This window comes from Alosa sapidissima, chromosome 16 (genome assembly GCF_018492685.1).
Source record: "Alosa sapidissima isolate fAloSap1 chromosome 16, fAloSap1.pri, whole genome shotgun sequence".
NCBI lineage: Eukaryota > Metazoa > Chordata > Actinopteri > Clupeiformes > Clupeidae > Alosa > Alosa sapidissima.
The window spans coordinates 14987686-15009059 of record NC_055972.1 but is presented as its reverse complement, the minus strand read 5'-3'; the positions used below and the strand labels follow the sequence as shown (position 1 = coordinate 15009059).

The 21374-nt window shown below is 41.2% G+C and overlaps 2 protein-coding genes across 2 annotated transcripts; both read right to left on the bottom strand.

Moving 5' to 3' along the window:
* Positions 1-8992: 8992 nt before the first annotated feature.
* On the bottom strand, positions 8993-12172 carry soul2 (heme-binding protein soul2). Its single transcript, XM_042065952.1, has 5 exons — positions 12074-12172; positions 11256-11407; positions 10943-11069; positions 9595-9760; positions 8993-9385 (listed from the first exon to the last, which is right to left on the bottom strand). Exons 2-5 carry the CDS (start codon positions 11376-11378, stop codon positions 9211-9213), a joined length of 591 nt encoding a protein of 196 aa, XP_041921886.1. The 5' UTR covers positions 11379-11407; positions 12074-12172; the 3' UTR covers positions 8993-9210.
* A 7213-nt stretch (positions 12173-19385) lies between these two features.
* Positions 19386-21374, bottom strand: LOC121685431 (heme-binding protein 1-like). Its single transcript, XM_042065951.1, has 5 exons — positions 21267-21374; positions 20372-20518; positions 20037-20163; positions 19735-19900; positions 19386-19569 (listed from the first exon to the last, which is right to left on the bottom strand). The coding sequence occupies exons 2-5, from the start codon at positions 20492-20494 to the stop codon at positions 19395-19397; spliced, it is 591 nt and encodes a 196-aa protein (XP_041921885.1). The 5' UTR covers positions 20495-20518; positions 21267-21374; the 3' UTR covers positions 19386-19394.

The window sequence follows — 21374 nt, the reverse complement described above, 5'->3', positions numbered from 1 at the left end:
TTAAACGCAGACCAAAGAACCAGAGACTGGAGTGGAATAGATACTAGACCCAATCTGACACGCAGAGATAGTTTCAAAACCATGCATTAGCTTTACAACACCTGATGCCAGAGAGAGAGTGCTTAAACATTTTATTTTTCAGTTGACAGGATACTTTTACCTTGGGGCCTTAGATGTGAGCAGAAGGAGAACAAATTGTTGATCAAAAAATAAGGTTTAAAAAATAATAATTGAAAGAAAAGTGCCATGTCCATTTCTCAGCTTCACAGGGCTAAAGTGCAGGGTAGGCAGACTGCTGGCCACAGCAGTGGTGAATTAATGGCTAGCATGTCATCAGGCCCATGCACTCCCCTGGCTTTCAGATCAGTGGGGCCCACTGTAAGTGACTGCAGAGCTTTTCTGTCAGACTGAGCCGCATGAGGTCCGACATCTGATGGCCTTGTCGTGTTGGGCAGCCCCAGAGGCCAGAGCCAGAGTGGCCTGAAAAGGGACATAAGCTCTCCAGCTCCAATCCCCGGTCATCTCTCACATAAAAGTGGGAAATGTAAAATGCAACATGCCCACCAAGTTTCATGTGCCCAGGTATTTCGGTGTCCCGGGAATCATTGACCAAAAACTCAGGAAGTTGATAATGGGGAAAAAATAAATAAAATAAAAAGAACTTTGACAATTCCTATATGACCGCTATGCTAACTGTACATTGATCCAGTAGACCTTATATAGTGATGGGAATCTTTTGACTCTGTTTAACTCTGTGTTTTTGGCTTTCAAACAGCTGAATTGGCCAAATTTAGCAAAGGTTTGACCTTTCATGTGGCATACCACTTTTGTTCTCTGCTGTTGTAACTCTCCAACTCCTTTCTGTAGGCTGTCAGCCACCCATTTTCATTGTAAGACCCATGTCTGTCATCACATTGATGATTGGTTGCATTACATGCACATCAGCACTACATTCACTTCATGGCATGTCCAAGGCTAAGCAGTGTTGTGAAAAGGTGCTACAGCGCCTCACTCTGGGGGCATGTCCGTGGCCTCCCATGTACATGTCCTCAGAGTGTAGCACTGTAGCTGCCTGGCTGTGTTAGCTGCTAGCTGTGGCAACTCGAGCTCGGTAAAACCAATTATTTTAGGGTATTTTTCTCGTACCAATGGTACTCGTGACCTTGAGAAATGGAGATCTACAGTATGTGAAAACTCTACGGATTTCTCCTTTAAGCAGCATGGATTGTTTGTGAGTTGCATCAGGACCACAAATAGCCCGCAGGTCTATGTTGTGATGGGGGCATAAGTTTCACAGTGACGGGTTTCTCTGCCTGAGGATGTGGTTTCAGAGGACTAACTGGAGACACGAGACAGTTCACACTATCTCTGCTGAACAGACAACACTACACAATGCAGCAAAAATAACTCTTCCTGTAACAAAAGCCCTTTCTACTGATAGGCGTGAATAGACATTGTATGAAATGGTGAGATAGGATGAACATGCACACATATACACACACAAGACATGCAAAGTACATACACATACACGCACACACACACACACACACGCGCGAGCAAACACACACGCACATACACTCACACACATACGCATGCACACACACACACACACACATACGCGCAAACACACAAGCACACACGCACATACACGCACACACACAGACATACGCATGCACACACACACACACGCGCACACACACATACGCATGCACACACACACACACACGCACGCACACAAGCTTACACATATGCATGCACACACACACACACACACACACAAACTTGTATGAGAGGTTGCGACTGTTTTACAAGTTTTAGAAAATACTCTACAGTTTCTTTTGAGCATACACGCACACACATGAAACATTAATGAAATCCAAAGAAATATTTATGACTCCACATGTCAAAAAAGAAAATCCTTAACATCTCCTTTTAAAAAAAAAATCTATGATCTATAATTCAGGGGCTAAAATTTTGGGACCCTAACGGGAAATGTTGCTCCGTATCACATGAAATCAAGGTAAGCGGAACAGACAGCGTGTAGAGCCACACACATTCTGAATCCAGACGGATCAGACGAGAATGGTGGAGACACCCCTGGGGTAGGATGAGCTGCTCAGTCCTATGAGCCATCATATATAATACATTCATAAAAGCTTATAATGCAGAATGAAAACATGGCTCTCGCTTCGGGGCTGAGTGTGTGTTTTTCTGAGAGAGTGTGTGTGTGTGTGTGTGTTTGTGTGTGTGTGTGTGTGTGTGTTTAACGGAGAGAAAGTGATGCAGTTCATGCTGACATTTGGGTATACCTGGAGAACACAATTGTTATACTTCTTAAAACTAACACGAACATTGAGTTGAATAGCCTAGCTGTATTTTTAAAAAGCTTAAATTAACTATCTTCTGGGTGAATGCCACTGTACTGATTACTGATTGCACAGGGCAAAGCATACTTTTTCAGGTTGTCTTCTGGGGACAGTGGAGATAATGACCAGGCAACACTGTTCCACATCTAGTTGAGTAAGTTTTCATAGATGACATTTCTCAACTTTTTTTGGCCTTGAGTGATAGGATCCATTTAATATCTCCTTACTATTTAGTTTTCTTCTGAATGCTTACACACTAAAATTGATTCTTGGGCACAGTGTTAGAACAACGTAGTGTCCATTGTTGGTGTAAACTTTCTTTGGGGACCAAAATTATGTTACAGTAATTGGAATAATTTCGATTGCTTACAGGAATATTTTTGATTTCAGTGTTTAAATAAAAAAAAATCTGTAATCATATATCAACAGTCAGGTATCTCTTTGCCACAGAAGTCTTGTGAGACTGCAAGCTGAGATGATGACTTTCCAAGACCCTGGACCGCAAATGGGGGTGTGGCACCATGGAGCTGGTGGTGGCAGCTCCACTGAAAATCCTCTCTCTCCTCAAACATCATTACTGGCTGCAGAGAGCCAATGCGGTGCCTTGCAGGCTTGCCAGTTCCTGATAAGGCGGCTTCCCTAGAGCGCCTTGCTCGAGAACAAGCCCTTGGCCACAGAGCAATAACAGGGAAGGCAGGCAAGCAGGCAGAGTGTATCATCCAACACAGGCCAGGCCAAACTCCATGCGGCAGCCTCCAGAGTTTGGCTCGATCCCTCCAGCTAAGTGCAGAGCAGGTCATTAGACAGTGTGGCTGCCCAGGCAAATTTTACCTACGTGTGCAGAATCTCAACTATCCTCACGGTGATGGTACACAGGGCAAGTTTCGAACAATGTTGCAGACGCCGGGCAAGCACTTGACCAGTTACATGTGTTCTGATCGGATCATCATGACCAACTTATGAGTTCTCTCAGTAAAAATCTATAGCTCAAAATCAGTGGGGAAAAACCTGAACAACATTAGTCATTAACATTGCCCCGTAATTTTGCTTAGAAAGTTGTATATCATCACTTGTTGTACTCCTATCCAATTATTTTAGCATGTTATCAAATACGTTTATTTCACATTATTGTATTATATAAGGGGAAAAAAAACATGTTTGAGGAAAATATTTGGCACTCAGTTGGTATGGTGGGCTTGATGTCAGTGGAACAGGGTTGTGCAAAATTTGAATTGCAATTCTGCTTCTGCTTGGAATTTAAGAGCTACTGTATGTTTCAATTCAATTCTGGAATTTTGCACAACCCTGCAGTGGAAGGGGGGCAGGTTGAGGCTACTGGAGGCCGTCCGAGACTCAGATGGCCTGGGTATTCTGATGTTCCATAAGATGACAACACAACTGGAGGTCATTAATTGGCTATTGGGACTGGATTTTGAATGTGCATGTGAGTATCCACTTCTGAGTGACATCCCAAAATTACCAGCCACAGAATGAATTGTGTCTATGACAGATTTGATTCACATGTCAGATCAAAGTAGACGTGTGGTGATGTAATGTTGGAGCTGTCAAAGGGGGCCAGATCAATCAGGTCACTGTCTGATATCTTTAATATGTTTTTTTTATTTTTTTTTATTTTTTTTATTGGAGTCCTAGAGGTAGTGTGTGTGTGTGTGTGTGTGTGTGTGTGTGTGTGTGTGTGTGTGTGTGTGTGTGTCTCTCTCTCTCTCTCTCTCTGTGTTTATGTGTGTGTGTGTGTCTTAGTTTCTCTCTCTCTGTGTGTTTGTGTCTTAGTGTCTCTCTGTGTGTGTGTGTGTGTGTCTGATGGTTGTGATGGTGGGGGTGTGTGGTCTGGGTGGCAGGAATTGAGACATGGTAATAGCCCTTCCTCTTCCGAACTCTTGGCCAGTAGCTCAGATAGAAAAGAGTAATTCAAATGTCAAACCTGTGCAATGTTCTCGTCTCTGTCAAACTGTGACGCACTTTGACGAGAACATAACAGCAGCAACAGTGGAGCATTCTGAAGCTCTCGCTCACTGACTCAGGGAAAGAACACTGGCCATTATCACAGGTGGCCATTTGGTAGGAATGTAATTATATTCCTCCTGACAAATATGTCTGGCTTGCTGCTGAGGAAATGTCTCCATAGAAACTCCATGGGAGAGTGTGAGGCGTCTGCGGAGAGATGTGGCTTCTGTAGAGAGCTAAGTTGGACCGTTGAGTTCCACCTTGTTCTCACCGGTGTCGGCACTGCCTACACACTTCACTACTGCTGAACTGGGTTGACCACAAAGAGCCTTATGGACATAACACAGGGGAGGGGGTCAAGGTTCAAGATCAAGCTGGGTCTGGGTCTTATAAAGTGCCTTGAGATATACTGTTACACACTATATTAATATAACAGAATTGAATTTCACAAACTGAATTCCCCCCAGGTGGATCACTGACTTTGAAACCATTGTTTGGAAGTGTGTAATATTGGAAAAATATATTTGTAACACTGCTCCTATCTTGTACACCTGTAGTAACTTGCATAACTTAAGACTTTAAGAGAAAAATATCTCCCATTCTATGCACACATTCAGACCAATTTCTCAATACAGTCTCAAGGAATCTAACTTTACAAAAACTCACAGCTGCCATCTAGTGGTAGGATTTTTATATTACACAATCCCTCTGACGTCTATTATTTCAGCCAAGCATAGATAATTTCACCTAATAGAACATCACCCATGTGGTCTCTAGGACACCAAAAATGTTTACAGGTCAGGGTTGTGATTAATAAAACAATAAATCTAACACAAACACATAAGTGTGGCCAGTGAAACAACACCATCCCAAATGTGAGACTCTGCTCTGTGAAATGTCCATTAAAACAGTGATAAGAAGTCCCAGATGGAAGACTGTGGTTGCAAAGGAGGAAATGAAAGAGATGCCTGGCATACCAAGTCCTGTTTGTCAGCTTCATGCATATTTGTTTTATGCGTCTGGGTGTGTGTCTTTGTACATGAATGCGTGTGTGTACATGCATGCGTATGCGTGTGTGTGTGGTGTGTGTTTGCGTGCATTCTTGTGTGTGTGTGTGTGTGTGTCCGTGTGCATGAGGGTGAGTGTGTGTGTTTGCATGTGTGTGGGGGATATGTTAAGGGTATTATTGAATATGTTTGTGCATGACATGGATGAATACAATTGTCTCCCACAGGTCTGGTAACTGTTCCAATTTGAGGGGCTCATGGAATCACTGAGGATAAATTATACCACTATGCAGGGTACACCACAATGAAAGTGCAGGTTCATCAGATTTCTCTGAGAGAGAGAGAGAGAGAGAGAGAGAGAGAGAGAGAGAGAGAGAGAGAGAGAGAGAGAGAGAGAGAGAGATAGATAGATGAGGGGACCAGAGACTAATTAAGCTGACTCCAGATCAGTCACAGTGACATGCAGTCTCTGGTGGGCTGACCCAGTTTCTCTCTCTGTGCAATGTGAAGACACAGCACTCCGTTTATGAAGTAACAGCATCCCTGGCCTTCTCTACGTTTCCACACAAAAGAACAACACACACACACACACACACACACACACACACACACACACACACACACACACACACACACACAATTACCAGAGCCGGACAGTAACGGAGTACATTTACTTGAGTACAGTACTTGAGTACAATTTTGAGGGATCTGTACTTTACTCGAGTATCATTTTTGGGGAGTACTCGTGACTTTACTCAAGTACATTTGAGAGGCAAATATTGTACTCTTTACTCCACTACATTTCTATCCATAACCGTGAGTACCTGTTACTACTTCTAAAGAAAAAACAAAAAATCTCGGAAAACCCTCAATTTGTTGTTTCCCTCTCAAACGTGATTGGATTGTGCAGGCTCCACTGATTGGGACAGCCTATCAGCAATCACCTTCAGCTTTCCGCCAAAGTCAACTCCATGGTCAGATTTAGATAAGAGACGAAACCATGGACGAAACAATGGATGAAGACGCAGCAGGTCCATCCCGGAAATGTGCCAACCCGTGGCCCCACCTCGCCAGACTTTTTCAATTTTCTGAACAAGTTAATGATAGTTTTTGCTTCAAGTGTTTCAATTACAAAATAGTATTTTGCATTTGAAATACGTATTTTAAATACGTGTACTAGAAATACTGCCCAGGTATTAACATTAACCTTTTTGGCTGGTTTACTGCTGGTTTACTGCTACCAAACTAAGGTCAGAAAGGACATTATGTTAACCTCGATGTTGATGTCTCCTTGGGCAGTGACATACACTGTAAGCTATCTGGCATCTGGGCCACACCTGATTCCCTTTAAATTCTTTTTTATTTTCGATTTACAGTAAACACATTTGAACAGATGTCACAGCTTTTCTCGATTGCTTAGATGCAGTCAATGAAACTGGGATCCAGTGGATTTTCAGCAGAAGTCATCTTTTGCAAATTATTTAACACATTTTCATTGGTTGAACACATTTTACATCTATATTCAAAAGATTTAACACAGTTCTCGTGAGTAAGGACACACCTCGATGTTGATGTCCCCTTGGGCAGTGACATAAAAACTAAGCTATCTGGCATCTGGGCCACACCTGACGCCCTTTAAATTCCTTTTATTTTCGATTTACAGTAAACACATTTCAATGGGTGTTGCAGTTTTTCTCGATTGCTTATGCGGTTACAGTAAATAAACTGTGATCCACTGGATTTTGATCTTCACCTTCTTGGCTTAGAAGTCGTCTTTGGCAAATTATTTACCACATTTTCATTGGTTTAACGTTTCACATCCTTATTCAAAACATTTACCACAGTTCTCATACAAAGACTCTAAACTTCACTGGATGAACTGTGTGAAACAAAACATTTGCTCACAGCTAATAGATATTGCTTGCAAAATTATAAACTTGTAATGTCAATGTGTGAATCTCCTTTGCCCAATTCTTCAACCAGCAACCAGTCATTATCCATAAGAGATACCATGTCTGCTCTGAGTTGCTATTTGCCAGTATGGATCTAAGGCACATTTACAGTTTTTTCGATTGCTTTGACCTGCTTAAAGAAACTGGGTTCCACTTGGTCTTCATTAACAGCTTCTTTGCACAGCAGAAGTCATCTCTTGCAAATGTGTTCACACGTTTTCATTGGGTTCACACATGTCTCACACCCTTTTGCAAAACAGTTAACACAGATGTCATTCATAGACCCCAAACTCTATTGGTTTCCCTGCGCTACACAAAAGGAAAACTATTTAGAGTAGAGATTCCTTGCATAAGTCTGAATCTCTGATCCACCTGTGTAAAACTCCTTTGCTCAAATCTTCAATCAGAAATCATTCATTATCCACAAGAGATACGATGGCTCAATCGCAAAGTGAGCCCTAAGGACTAATGACTAAAGACTCACAGATTTACGTAATTGATCTCAGGTGCTAAGCGAGTAAGTGTGCTATGTGACTAAGTGTGTGAGGCCACATGAGCTCAGATAGGTAGGTTTGGGATAGCACTTCACGAGATCACAAATTACCTTGGTGACGTTTCATAACAAAGATTGCCAGTTTGGGAATTTTCATTTTAAGTTTGTTGCTTTTCACACGGCCAAGGCACAGGAGACAGCTGCCTGATTCCACATTATTTTGACTTCCCTGTGGTCTCTGTGGTAAATGTTGCAATGCGTTGAACTGAAGTCTGCACTGATGCAGACTCACGGAAAGGGCTCCGAAAGTGTGTAGGCCTACTCAAACCCTCAAGCTCTTTGAAATGCGACATTGGGACAGCCTTATAAGCCCTTACGAATTTCGCAAGAATGCGCAGCAAAATCCATGAGTCTGTGAGTCCGGACTTTCGGATTGAGCCCAACTCTGTTCTGTGTTGCTATTTGCAAGAAGGCTATATGGATCTAAGGTACATTTAGAGAGAGTACTGTATTACCGATTTAGTGAAGAAAACAGTACAAAAGCAAGTCCAGATGTTTACTGTAGGTCTATTTCAATGAAGAATTTGACAAGTTGTAGTTCAATGAAATTTGTTTTGTGTAGCTTTTAGGTGCTTACTGTAGCCTAGGTCTTACAGTACATGTCAATAACGTCTTGGGAGGAATGAATTCAATTCATTTTTATTTAATAGATTTAGTCTTTTCACAGTTTTCTGATATCAGACAAATGAGAAAGAAATGGCACAGACATAGCAAAAATGAAGGCTGAAACTCCACATTTTGAGAACAACAGTATGTTCTGCATTTTGTTGTCCAGTGTTTTAAGGATTGATTGAAATCGCACAGTGATTTGACTATGTGTTGTTTAAAAGCAAAATTTGCTTTTGCTGCATGTTTTAAATGTTTTGAGTCTTTTGCAATATGGCATTTTGGCCAGAGTGCTTCTGTTTAGACCTGTGTGTTAATTGTTTTGAAAACATAATGTCAGATTTGACAAGCATTAAAGCGATCAAGAAAAACTGTTTAAAAGAACACATGAGACATCATTTCAAGGAGATGTATTTTATTATCCATAATGAACATCATAGTAAGTCAGCATGACTGGCAATGCTAATATGAAGAAACCACTACTATAACTAGAGTGTTCATTTTAGATAACTTATATGTGGAATGACAGTGCTATATTTACAGTAGCATACACATACCACAAACAGGTAGATTAACCTTACGTTGAAGACTTGTTTCTTTACCTTTCCTTGCCTAACATTTTAGGCCTGCTACAATTGTTTTATTCACTCACAATTGTTATCTACACACAACTTATTAGTATCCACGTAAATGCGTTATCACATTATTGGCTAAAATTCTTAAGAGGAAACTGCATAATGCACGTTTGAAGTTATAGGGCTCTAGTCAGCAAAGAGCCAGACTTCATTGTGTCTGTTGATCACTCGTAAAGGGGGGTCATACCCAGCTGCCACAAACCTATCTGGGTTGAAACTCTTCCCTGCAGCCTCAAGAGAAGCCTTCAGCTGATCTACATTATCATAGGCATCAGCTTCAGATGCCACCCCACCAAAGCTCCTAATCAAGAGCAAGACAAAATAGGGGAGAGGAAGGAAAACGTGAGGTGACAGTGTTGATAAGATCTGCATTAGTGAATGGAAAAACACTCAAACATAGATAGATAGATAGATAGATAGATAGATAGATAGATAGGTAGACAGATAGATAGATAGATAGATAGGTAGACAGGTAGATAGACAGACTAGTTCCTGGGAGAAGACTCTTACCTGACATAAACTGTGCCAGCAGGTATGTCCGTCTCCTTGATGGTGGCATTGCTAGGTTTGGGCAGATGGGTCCCTGGAGGAACTGGCCAGGACACAGACCCATGTTTCTCATCACCATCCCCCTCCATTAGGATAATGCTAGGCCAGGGCAGGTCTACATTGGCCTCTGTTCAAACACAGCAAAGGGACAGTTTCATAACCAGGCCAGTTCTAACCAGGGCAGCCGTGGCCCACTGGTTAGCACTCTGGACTTGTAACCAGAGGTTACTACCGGAGGGTTGCTGGTTCGAGCCCCGACCAGTGGGCCGCGGCTGAAGTGCCCTTGAGCAAGGCACCTAACCCCTCACTGCTCCCCGAGCGCCGCCATTGTAGCAGGCAGCTCACTGCGCTGGGATTAGTGTGTGCTTCACCTTGTAGAAATCTGGGGTATTTCTGTATGTATTCTGATGTGTTCATCTGTGTTACTTTTGTGTGTAGTAGAGACGTGGAGAGGTACATGCCATTGTTTCACTCCCTAGTTCTAATCCTTAGGCGCCTGTGTGGCTGCACATAGGATTTACCATCAACAGGTCAGACTGCCATGTTCATGGCCGTAGTGATAGCATGGGCAGAATGAGATATCGCCTTGTTATTCTGTTTTCAGGGCTAGTACTTTTCCTATTATTTTTGAGCTATGGCTGGTACCTTCCACGTTGGCATGATTTACGTTGATATGATTTTAGTATAACAGGCTTTGTCTCAGGTTTGGACTTCGAGACGGATCGAGGAAGCGACTCGGGGAGCATCTTATGCCAAGACGCTCAGCAGCAGCCCGCTTCTACTAACTACCACACCTGTTAGACTGAGTGTTTGTCATCTACAATAAATTATTTTAATCACCGATCCTGATCCAGCCGTCAAGCTTTATTGACCATCTTCAGTACAGACATCAGAACTAAAACACAACGCAAAACGATCGTGAATCCAACATTTGGTTTCCGTGACCCGAACGCAAGAGGAGGGGGAAGACGAGAACATCCATTCGGCGAGGTCAGACTGAGTCTTCGGGTTCAAACAGACGTCGAGGGCAGATTTTGAAACTTCACATCTGTAAGAAGAGTCTACTTTGGGCCCCGGGTGAACACTGTGTGTTCACTGTGTGCTGTTTGTGTTTCACTAATTCACCGATTGGGTTAAATGCAGAGACCAAATTTCCCTCACGGGATCAAAAAAGTATATATACTTATACATATCACTCATTTCAAAATCTCGGAACATATTGCATATCACCACAAACCCTAGGAAAGACAGGAAAATAGTGTGTTCTCTTGTTCAGTCATATATATGATTATTAACAGATAAGTCTTACTTTCTTCATTTTCTCCTTTGCTGTAATAATAGAGTGTCCAAAGCGCCTTTGTAACTTCCTCTTTGTTAGGGATGGCGACGTCTACGGTGATCCAATGAGAAGCGCTGTAGAAACGTTCTTCGAAGTCCTTGTTTGAAAACAAGAAATGCATACCATCTTTATGCCAATTTCACAGGTCAAGGTGTAAAAACAATGGCCCACACATTACACATGTTATTATTTCATAAGAGCCTATGAAACACAGCACAGGCAAAGTCAAAAGCCCAGATTCAGATTGTCCTCTACTGGTTATTGTGATTGTGAACAATTTTACCTCATTGGTATGAACAACTGTGAACTCAGGGCAGTTGTTTCCATGACAGAACCATGGAGCCTCCCAGCCTCTCACACAAACCAGACAGAGAGTCCACACAGCTAAAAGTCCCTGGAATGTCATCGTCACACAGGTTCCTGAAGCTCTGCCTGAGAACGAAAGAAAGAGATTTGACTACAGATTAAGGGGGAAAATAGATTTAAAAATAGACAAAATGAATGAATAGACAATGATTTTTAATTCATACATATGTGTGGTCAATATTTATATACACATACTGTACAAAACAAAGTGTGATACAGTAAAGAAAAATAAAAGCAAAACAAAAAATTGCTTCTTTTAAAAAAAATGCAGTACTTCTCAGGCATGGGCAAAAATACATCAAATTGTTTTTTGTTTTTTTAAATAAAATATCAAACCCTAATTTGAAGTGACACAAAGTACATAATACAAAACTGTGTACAATATACAGTAGCCATGCCATGTATCAAAATAAAATACTGTATTTTTGTATTTTGAAAATACTAAAAATACTCTTTAAAGGAAGCATGAAATCACTTTTCAAACCTTCCATATCTGTCTATTTAATCAATTCCTTCACACTGACTCTGTTTATTAAGTAGACAGTGTTTGAGATCAACAGCTTTTCTCTGCCTATATGAGATATACACCTACAAACAGTCAACAGATCAACTATGCTGACCTGCCTGCTACATTGCATAGCCTAAATACTGTATTAGAAATCTCTGACATTGTCAGATATTGCACTGTGTAATGCTGTTGATCAGGGGCATACAGTACATGTTAATCATTTTACCTTGTCTGATGTTGTTGCAGCTGGTCTGGCAGGCTGACTGAAGGTATCGGGGACAGATCAGTCACAGGCTGACTGGTGGACAAACAAGTTTGGTGACTTTGATGACTGATGTGAAAGCAGGTCTCTCTCTCTTTCTCTTTATTATGACTGTGTTGTCATTTACAAATCGGGTGGGAGAAGGACAGTGCTGTGTGTAGTGTTATACAGTATGTGTTCATATCAGGCATGTACAGTCTGATAACAATGCTACTGGCATTACATGGTATAAAAGAACAGATTTGTGTGTGTCAGAGGAGGCTTCTATAAGACTACAGGTGAAGCAGTGCTTCACCAAAAAAAAGTAAAAAACAAAACACAAAAAAAATCTTATAATAATCCCAATTTTACTCCTTTGAAACAGAAATACAGTCACTAACACAAACTGTTTTCCTGAAATCAATTCTGTGAGTGACAACAGCGCCATCGTCACCCGCGGTGGAACGGAGAATTACAGTGAATCAGACAGCTTCACCAACTTTTCGTTTTGCTTCACTACCATAGATATCTTTCCCATAGACAGTAAAAGAAATGGATGAACAGACTCCGTCGTTTTCAATGGCAGGGCACTGAGTCAAATAGAACGATTCTATTTGTCCCCCAGTACTGCGCAGACTCACACTTAACTTCGTGACGTTAGCCATAGAACTGAATCTTGTAACTCATATGATCGATACACAGAAATTCTTCTCACACTTCCTTCGCCTTCAAAGTCATCAAAGTTAAACATTTATTTATGTATTATTATTAATATCATCCTCACCAAGTCGTGTTAATGTTGAAGCTACCATACATGATCATCTTCAAAAACAGTCATGCTAAAACAAAACAAAAAAGTTATAGTCTTGAAGCTAATCTTCTTTCCACTTTTCCGACCTACGGTCAATCCATCGAAAACCTCTGAAATGATTAGTGGCGTTTTTTTATTTTTTATTAAATTTTATTATTAATTTTAATAATATTAGGTTGCCTCTGTGTAATGCTTTACCTTAACATACGGTCGTGTATGCTAGGTTTTGCTTATGAGTTACCGTCATAGACAGTAAGGTGGACTGAGCTTCTTATCCAAATAATACGGTTATCTCCCTACGGCGCGAAAGAGAGATTACGTCAAAGCTAGCTTCCCTCCAACCGAACAAGCTAACCATTCTTCTTACGGGTAACCAACGTTACGGACGAGGTAGTGAGTCTGTTTTGCCTTTGTAGTGTTTATGTGGATTACACAGAAGCTACAATATCGGCACAGGATATATGTTATATGAAGTTATGCTATTTCAAAAAAATCCTACAATGAATGGGCTTATATGGGAGTTAGCAGAGAGGTGGTCCCTCCAGCCTACGTCGATTCTTCTACTTCCGGGAATTCGCCTGCCCCCTTGATCTTTCCCACTGATCTATAAAGAATGCTCTCTCGAGCATTTAATCTGCTGCCAGCTTGTATCTCCACATCGTCCAAAATGCTTGATTGCATTGCATTCTCCACATTTTTAGCTACATTTTCATGTACCACATCAGCATTTTTGTTCTGTGAATCTTTTGTAAATTGCTTTACAAATACCGTCGGGCCTATTGGCCTATTGCCATGGCTTGCCTCAGACGTCCTTTTAAAACCGTCTTTTTCTCTATCGTGAGCATTTAATCTGCTGCCAGCTTGTGACTCCACATCGCCAAAAAAGGTTGATTGCATTGTATTCACCACATTTTTAGCTACATTTTCATGTATCATATCAGCATTTTTGTTCAGTGAATCTTTTGTAAATTGCTTTACAATTACCGTCGGGCCTATAGGCCTATTGTTTTGGTCACGTCTAAAACTGCATCTTTTTCTCTCTCATGAGCATTTAATCTGCTGCCAGCTTGTGACTCCACATCGCCCAAAATGCTTGATTGCATTGTATTCTCCACATTTCAGTAACATTTTGGTGCACCTCACGGCATTTTCTTTCAGTGAATCTTTTGCTTTGCAATTACCTTCCTGCCCTCCTCTTGGCTGCCTTCATTCCATCATCTTCATTAATCTTTTTGGCCTCAATAATCCAGTTACATAGTCTCTGTTTTTGGTTTTGGATTTTGTGAAATACATTTCTAAATAAATGCGACTTATAGTCCGGTGCGACTTATATATGTTTTTTTCCTGCTCATGACGCATTTTTTGACTGATGCGACTTATACTCAGGAGCGACTTATAGTCCGGAAAATACGGTAGTTTAACGAAACAGTTTTAAAATAGTTCTTAGGCTATTTAAGCATGCAATTTGTGTCCATGTGTAGGCTATAAGCTACACTTTTGAGAGCCTAAAGGCACGTTAATAGCCAGCTCAGGACGCGATTTTGTTCAGGTCGGATTAAATTACGGTTGGCCCTGGGTGCATATAGTCTTTTCTGACAGTCCGTTTCAAAAAGGAGCAATTAGACTTCTTGACGTTCGCTATCGCATAATTTAGGACTTGTCTGTACTATGTCCGCCGAGGTGTTCCGTTATTCACAATTAACGAACGAGGCGGAGGCAGAGAACTCCCGACGCGCAGCACCCGAGTTTGTGGGATAACTAGTAAACAGCATCAGTAACGTGCATCAATCGGGAATTCGCTAAATGAAGGAAGTGGGTGCTTTAATTATTGATCCGGATCAAAGAGACAATAGCTTACAAAGTGGTGTTTTTGTAACTTCACTATAGATGATTGTGATTCACTGCAACTTCAGCAATGTAGGCTACCTTCCTTAGCTTCGAAAAATAGCTCCGTAGGCTACAGCTGAAGCCCAGTCTGCCTCAGTGAGAATGCTAAACGTTGTCTGTGTTCAGTCTTCGATCCTGATTGGCTGCATTCGTGCTAACTAACAAATCAGACGGTGTAGTGGGCGGGACAATGCTCTTGACCACAGAGCAGCAAATTCAGGGAGTGAGAGACGCTTTACAGACAAAGTAGCGCGTTTCATTCTTTATCCATTTCAATATCGGCTTATCGGTGGAAAAAATGACCGATACCAATTATTATAAAAATGCTAAATATCGGCCCTAATAATCGGCCAGGCCGATAATTGGTCGACCCCTAGTGTGTGTGTGTGAGAGAGAGAGAGAGAGAGAGAGAGAGTTCATATGTTTCTTATGATTAGATTAGAGTAAGGTTAGTTAGAGATATACTGAATAAACTGTGTTCCTGTTACTTTATGTTCTCAGATAGGGATAAAGGAATGTCTGTGGTTATCATGCTATTTTTAAGCCCCGCGTTATTCAGACCTCTGTCAACAGCAGGGTTGTGCAAAATTCGAATTGCAATTCTGCTTCCTGTTTGCTACCTCAATTGAAATGCAAGGGCAATTCAAGAATTGAATTGGAATTTACTGTAAAAGCCAGTTTCGATTCAATTCTGAAATTTTGCACAACCCTGGTCACTAGGTTGATTAGGGTAGGTTATCACAGTAACTGACAGTTACCCTGCCCTCCCCTTCAAGAAGCGTGCCTTGTGTGCTTCACGCACACTCATGGACGGATAATAAACTTTCGGGCCCCTGGGCCCAGATGTATTAAAGATGAACTGAACTGGAATTTGAAGTAAAGGTGATATAACAGATGTATTTTATTTCTTCTCATTGGTACAATGATTAAAATGGCTGAATTTATTAAAAGGGATAAAATTGTACGTTGAAAGTGTTGTTGTTGTTACACGGGCGCCGCCATGTTGGATTTCAACAATCTGCTACGTCACTGGCATGGTAAGCTACTCTGCACTAGCACTAGCAGCCATAGCAGATAATGAGTCTGAGGCTAGCTGACATGGCTGAGGAAACTAACATTAGGCCTAGCTGAGTTACATATTGACCATAAGCCGTTTATCATAGGCTAGCCTACATCACAAAATCTCATACAAAATGAAACCTAGTGAAACAAAGGCGAACACTTTAACAGGGGAAATTAATTGGGCATGAATCATACTGAACGCTATTTTGTCAATGAGCAGAAACACACACGACATTCAAACTATTGATAAGATGTGCACTATGGAAACTGGTCTGTAACTTTGGATGAATAAATGCCATTGACTCGCCATATCCTGACTTAAAAAACCCTTTTCTTGCTTACTTTATCGCAAACTCGGTGGGGCAGCGAGTCTTTTTTCAATTCATAGAAGGGCGAGCCCACAGTCTATGTGCCATGGAGCCTAAGTTTCAACTTCGGCTTCGTTCACCCAATGCAGTCACTGGTCGCAATTACAAAGTCCGGGAAGGTTCATTCAGTCTTTTAAAGTTTTAAGTGCAGTAGCCTATCTGTCCCCTTTGGAATAATATCTCGAAGTAGCCTCAGATGAGGTCCAGTGTTAGATAGGCAGTGTTAGATAGGCTACCATACGATCCAACCTAGGAAAGGGCTAGCAGCTAAACACCTTGGAAACACTCATAGACTGTAAAATACTGTGTTGCTGTCTCAAGCGCCCCTCGTCCAGTTTTATACATGACCTGTAGGCTAGGTCTACAGTATACTGAATACAACAGGAAAGCCCTGCAGCGCATAGTGAACACAGCTGGAAGGATTATTGGTGCTTCACTCCCCTCCCTGAAGGACATTTACACCTCCCACCTCACCCGCAAGGCGACCACAATTGTGAGTGATGCAAGTCACCCCGCTCACAATTTGTTTGATCTACTGCCCTCTGGGAAGAGGTACAGAAGCCTGCGCTCCCGCACCACCAGACTCACCAACAGCTTCATACACCAGGCTGTTAGGATCCTGAACTCTCTCCCCCCTCCACCCTCAGCTACATAACATCCTGGACTTTTAGACCCACAATGGCTGCCTTGCACTACTCCACTTGTACACTTGCAACTTGTTGTTGTTGTCCTGTTGTCCTGAACACTTCTGAACACACTTCTGCTGCTCTTACATAACTTGCACCACTATGCCACTTGCATACTTAGGTCAAACAAAACTACCTCAGCCATTTATTGGCCTGACTTTTGCACTATTATATTGACTGTCTACTGTATGCACAATTGCACAATTTCTACCAATTTTTGCTGCTCTTATTTCTTCATTGTATGTGCCTTCTTATTTTTACTTTTTATATTGTTTACTTGAATGTTATGTTTGTCTGTGGACCTAATTGGTAAAATATGTCTTGTCTCCACCGTGGGATAGTAGGAAACGCAATTTCGATCTCTTTGTATGTCTTGACATGTGAAGAAATTGACAATAAAGCAGACTTTGACTTTGACTTTGTACAGTAGCCTATGTTGTGCCGCTATACATTGCACAAAATGTATACCCCCGAAATAAACAGATACATAAATAAACATATTTTTCCCGTCACTTTGGCTTCCTTGAACATTTTCCCTACGTTTCGCCACTGCTTTGCAACAGATAGATTCCAGTGTCCATGCTCCAGCAGCGCCCACACAGTCATTTTCACCCAAATGATCCTACTGAAGGTTGAGCTGGAGCCTGAAACCGATAGTCCCCCATCTAGTGGTAGTCAAGACACTACAGGCCTGTCCCTCACAGGCTCAAATGTGTAACCCATGCCATTAAAATGACTAATTTTCGTGTATACATAATATGCTGCAGCTGTTGCCTATAGAACTTCTCAGGTCCTACCATGCCAGTGATGTCATTGAAACTGGCAGCGTTCTAATACTAACAAACGCAATTTTGGTGTTGCTTAAAAAAGGCTACGCATTGATTTTTTTAATTACATTTTTTAGTGTCATTTATTTTTAATTGTCATAATCAACGTTGATTATCAATGTTGATTATTTCAGTTCAGTTCATCTTTAAGGGGACAAAGGACATTTTTTATTTATTTGATGTGATTTCCTGTATTCTGGTGCATTTTGGGGATGGCCAATATTCAATCAGATTCATAGCCTACATCCTGATGTGTTGATATTGAGGCAATGATTCCATGCAATGGCTTGGGCTTCAGGGCCCCCTGACTCCTTGGCCCGGTAGGCCCTGTGCAGTAATCCATCCCTGCGCACACTGCTGTCCCTCACATATCCACCTGCCGTACTTATCCCATTCCAGGGTGCCCTCACACAGGGGTCAACATATTCTGGAGGTCTTTCATATGAGTCATACGGCTCACACATGGGCACGCCTCCGATGGCCTCACAGCAAGCCATTCCACTTCTGACACCATGTAGCGAAGGGAGAGAGCACTCACCCCACCTGACCTTGAGCCCGGGTGTCTGGAGTCCTAAACCTGCAGCTTGACCGCAACACCAAACTGCCAGACTCATTATGCAAATCAGAGCGCATATTCAACCATGGTACTCCGACACGAGGAGAAACATCACAAAGTTGCCCTTGTTCCACCAAGCAGCATGCGCCTGGACCACACTGACCATTGGCCAGATATGACTCCAGTGTAAGTTCTACTACATCGCTATGCTAATGATGCAGTTCCTGTCTTCATTGTGTTTGGCCAATATGGGTGTGTTTTATTGTGTGAGTATGTGAGTGTTTTGCAGTGATAACCCTGATAGGATGCTACCTTGCCCTAGTGCATTTAGCCGTCAAATGCATGCATTTCAAATATTAGAAATGTCTAAATAGCATAATGCGTGTGTGTCTATGTTTTTTTTCCCAAATGATCCAACAGTATATTTTTTATATCAATCACAATGGGTCTGTGGAAATATGAATAAACGTTGAGGTGAATGTGTGCATAAATGCAAATGGAATATACCCAGGAATGAATGTATAAATATGAACGTAAGTAAGTACCAGGTAAGTGTATGAATGTAAAATAAAGAACTAAAAACAAAAATAACTAAATACATTCTGTATAACTAAATACAGAATCTCCGTTTAACTGAAAAGGAAAATTGGCCGAAGGTAATTCACAGAAGTGCAAATAGTATCAGTCCCTTATTCAAATAAAGAAAATGCAGAAAATTCAGCAGGGGCTGAAGTAGCCCTATGGCAGCTAACCAGAGCCCACAGGATGGAAGGTCTACACATGGGGTTGTAGACATACAGTATACATATTTTGGATTGAAGAAAGGAAACAGATACAGTGTAATTTCAGTTTACAGTAAATACAATTGAACGGATGTTGTAAAAGAACACATGAGACATCATTTCAAGGAGATTAATTTTATTATCTATAATGAAAATCATAGTAAGTCAGCATGACTGGCAATGCTGATATAAGGAAACCACAACTACAGTGTTCATTTTAGATAACCTACTATGTTGAATGACAGACAGTTAGATTAAACTTACTTTGAAGTCTTGTTTCTTTACCTTTCCTTGCCTAACATTTTAGGAATTTATAGTGCAGCGTCTCTTAGTCAGCAAAGAGCCAGACCTCATTGTGTCTGTTGAACAGTCGTATGAGGGGGTCATACCCAGCTGCCACAAACCTATCTGGGTTGAAACTCTTCCCTGCAGCCTCAAGAGAAGCCTTCAGCTGATCTACATTATCATAGGCATCAGCTTCAGATGCCACCCCACCAAAGCTCCTAATCAAGAGCAAGACAAAATAGTGGAGAGGAAGGAAAACGTGAGGTGACAGTGTTGATAAAGTCTGCATTAGTGAATGGAAAAACACTCAAACATAGATAGATAGATAGATAGATAGATAGATAGATAGATAGACAGACTAGTTCCTGGGTGAAGACTCATACCTGACATAAACTGTGCCAGCGGGTATGTCCGTCTCCTTGATGGTGGCATCGTTAGGTTTGGGCAGATGGGTTTCTGGAGGAACTGGCCAGGACACAGACCCATGTTTCTCATCGCCATCCCCCTCCACCAGGATAATCCTAGGCCATGGCAGGTCTACATTGGCCTCTGTTCAAATACAGCAAAGGGACAGTCTCATGACACTCATCTCAGATGTCAGAACATATTGCACACACAAAGACTGAGGAAAATAGTGTGTTCTCTTGTTCAGTCATATATATGATTATTAACAGATAACTCTTACTTTCTTCATTTTCTCCTTTGCTGTAATAATAGAGTGTCCAAAGCGCTTTTTTAACTTCCTCTTTGTTAGGGATGGCGACGTCTATGGTGATCCAATGAGAAGCGTTGTAGAAGCGTTCTTCAAAGTCCTTGTTTGAAAATAAAAAAATTTATAGGCTACCATCTTTATGCCAATTTCACAGGTCAAGGTGTAAAAACAATGGCCCACATGTTACACATTTTACTATTCCATAAGAGCCTATGAAACACAGCACAGGCATAGTCAAAAGGCCAGTTTGAATGATAAAACCATGCAGATTGTCCTTTACTGGCTATTGTGATTGTGAACAGTTTTACCTCATTGGTATGAATATCTGTGAACTCAGGGCAGTCGTACCCATGACAGAACCATGGAGCATCCCAGCCTCTCACACAAACCAGACAGAGAGTCCACACAGCTAAAAGTCCCTGGAATGTCATCGTCACACAGGTTCCTGGAACTGCCTGAGCATAAAAGAAAGAGATTTGATAATAGATTAAGGGGAAAACGATTTTAAAAGCATCATGTGAAAATATCAGCATACTGTACACTGATGATATGAATAGACAAAATGGATGAATACACAATGTTTTATTTTGATGCCTATGAGACATGCCATAAACCTACAAACAGCCAACAAATCAACTATGCTGACCTATATCTCAATACTCTATCAGAGATCCACTCAAAAAGTCACAACTGAACTTGTCAAGTGGTGCAAAGTGGAGACATGTCTCTGACATTGTTACTGCATGACCAGGCTGCTTCAGAGGCCAATAAAGACTCTATACTATACTATACAATCAGAGGCTACATTTTTGCACTTTGATGATGTCATCACATCACCAAAAGTATTGTTTTTACCTAAAATATTTGGCAGTATTTTTAAACTACAAAAATGCACCTATAAAGTATTTTGCTAGAAAATGCAAGGCCATTTTCTTCAACTCAATAAAATAGAAATGACAAAATAGTATTTTGTATTTCAAATACGTATTTCAAATACATGTATCATAAATACTGCCCATCCCTGTTTCTCAGCTATATTTGTTAATATTTCATGAGAATTGGATAAGGAAATATGAAAAACTAAAATAACTTTTCCAAAACTATTATTGCAAATTGTTGGTAGACAAAACTTGTCAAAATCAATCCAAAGTCAAGAGTGCAAACATGTTAGAACATAGACTGCAAACAAATGCATCATTTTACCTGCTTTCTGATGTTGTTGCAGCTGGTCTGGCAGGCTGACTGAAGGTGTCGGGAACAGATCCTTGACTCAGCTTGTCCTTTCAGTAGCCACACATACAGTATGCAGAC

What these genes read in the sequence shown, in the direction of transcription:
- soul2 (XM_042065952.1), bottom strand. Translation starts at nt 11,378, where the DNA reads ATGACATTCCAGGGACTTTTAGCTGTGTGGACTCTCTGTCTGGTTTGT. An exon ending in CAGTTGTTCATACCAATGAG is followed by an intron (nt 11,070 to 11,255) that starts GTAAAATTGTTC and finishes TTTTCAAACAAG; the next exon opens with GACTTCGAAGAACGTTTCTA. An exon ending in GCTGGCACAGTTTATGTCAG is followed by an intron (nt 9,386 to 9,594) that starts GTAAGAGTCTTC and finishes GCTCTTGATTAG; the next exon opens with GAGCTTTGGTGGGGTGGCAT.
- LOC121685431 (XM_042065951.1), bottom strand. Translation starts at nt 20,494, where the DNA reads ATGACATTCCAGGGACTTTTAGCTGTGTGGACTCTCTGTCTGGTTTGT. An exon ending in CAGATATTCATACCAATGAG is followed by an intron (nt 20,164 to 20,371) that starts GTAAAACTGTTC and finishes TTTTCAAACAAG; the next exon opens with GACTTTGAAGAACGCTTCTA. An exon ending in CAAAGGAGAAAATGAAGAAA is followed by an intron (nt 19,901 to 20,036) that starts GTAAGAGTTATC and finishes GTATTTGAACAG; the next exon opens with AGGCCAATGTAGACCTGCCA.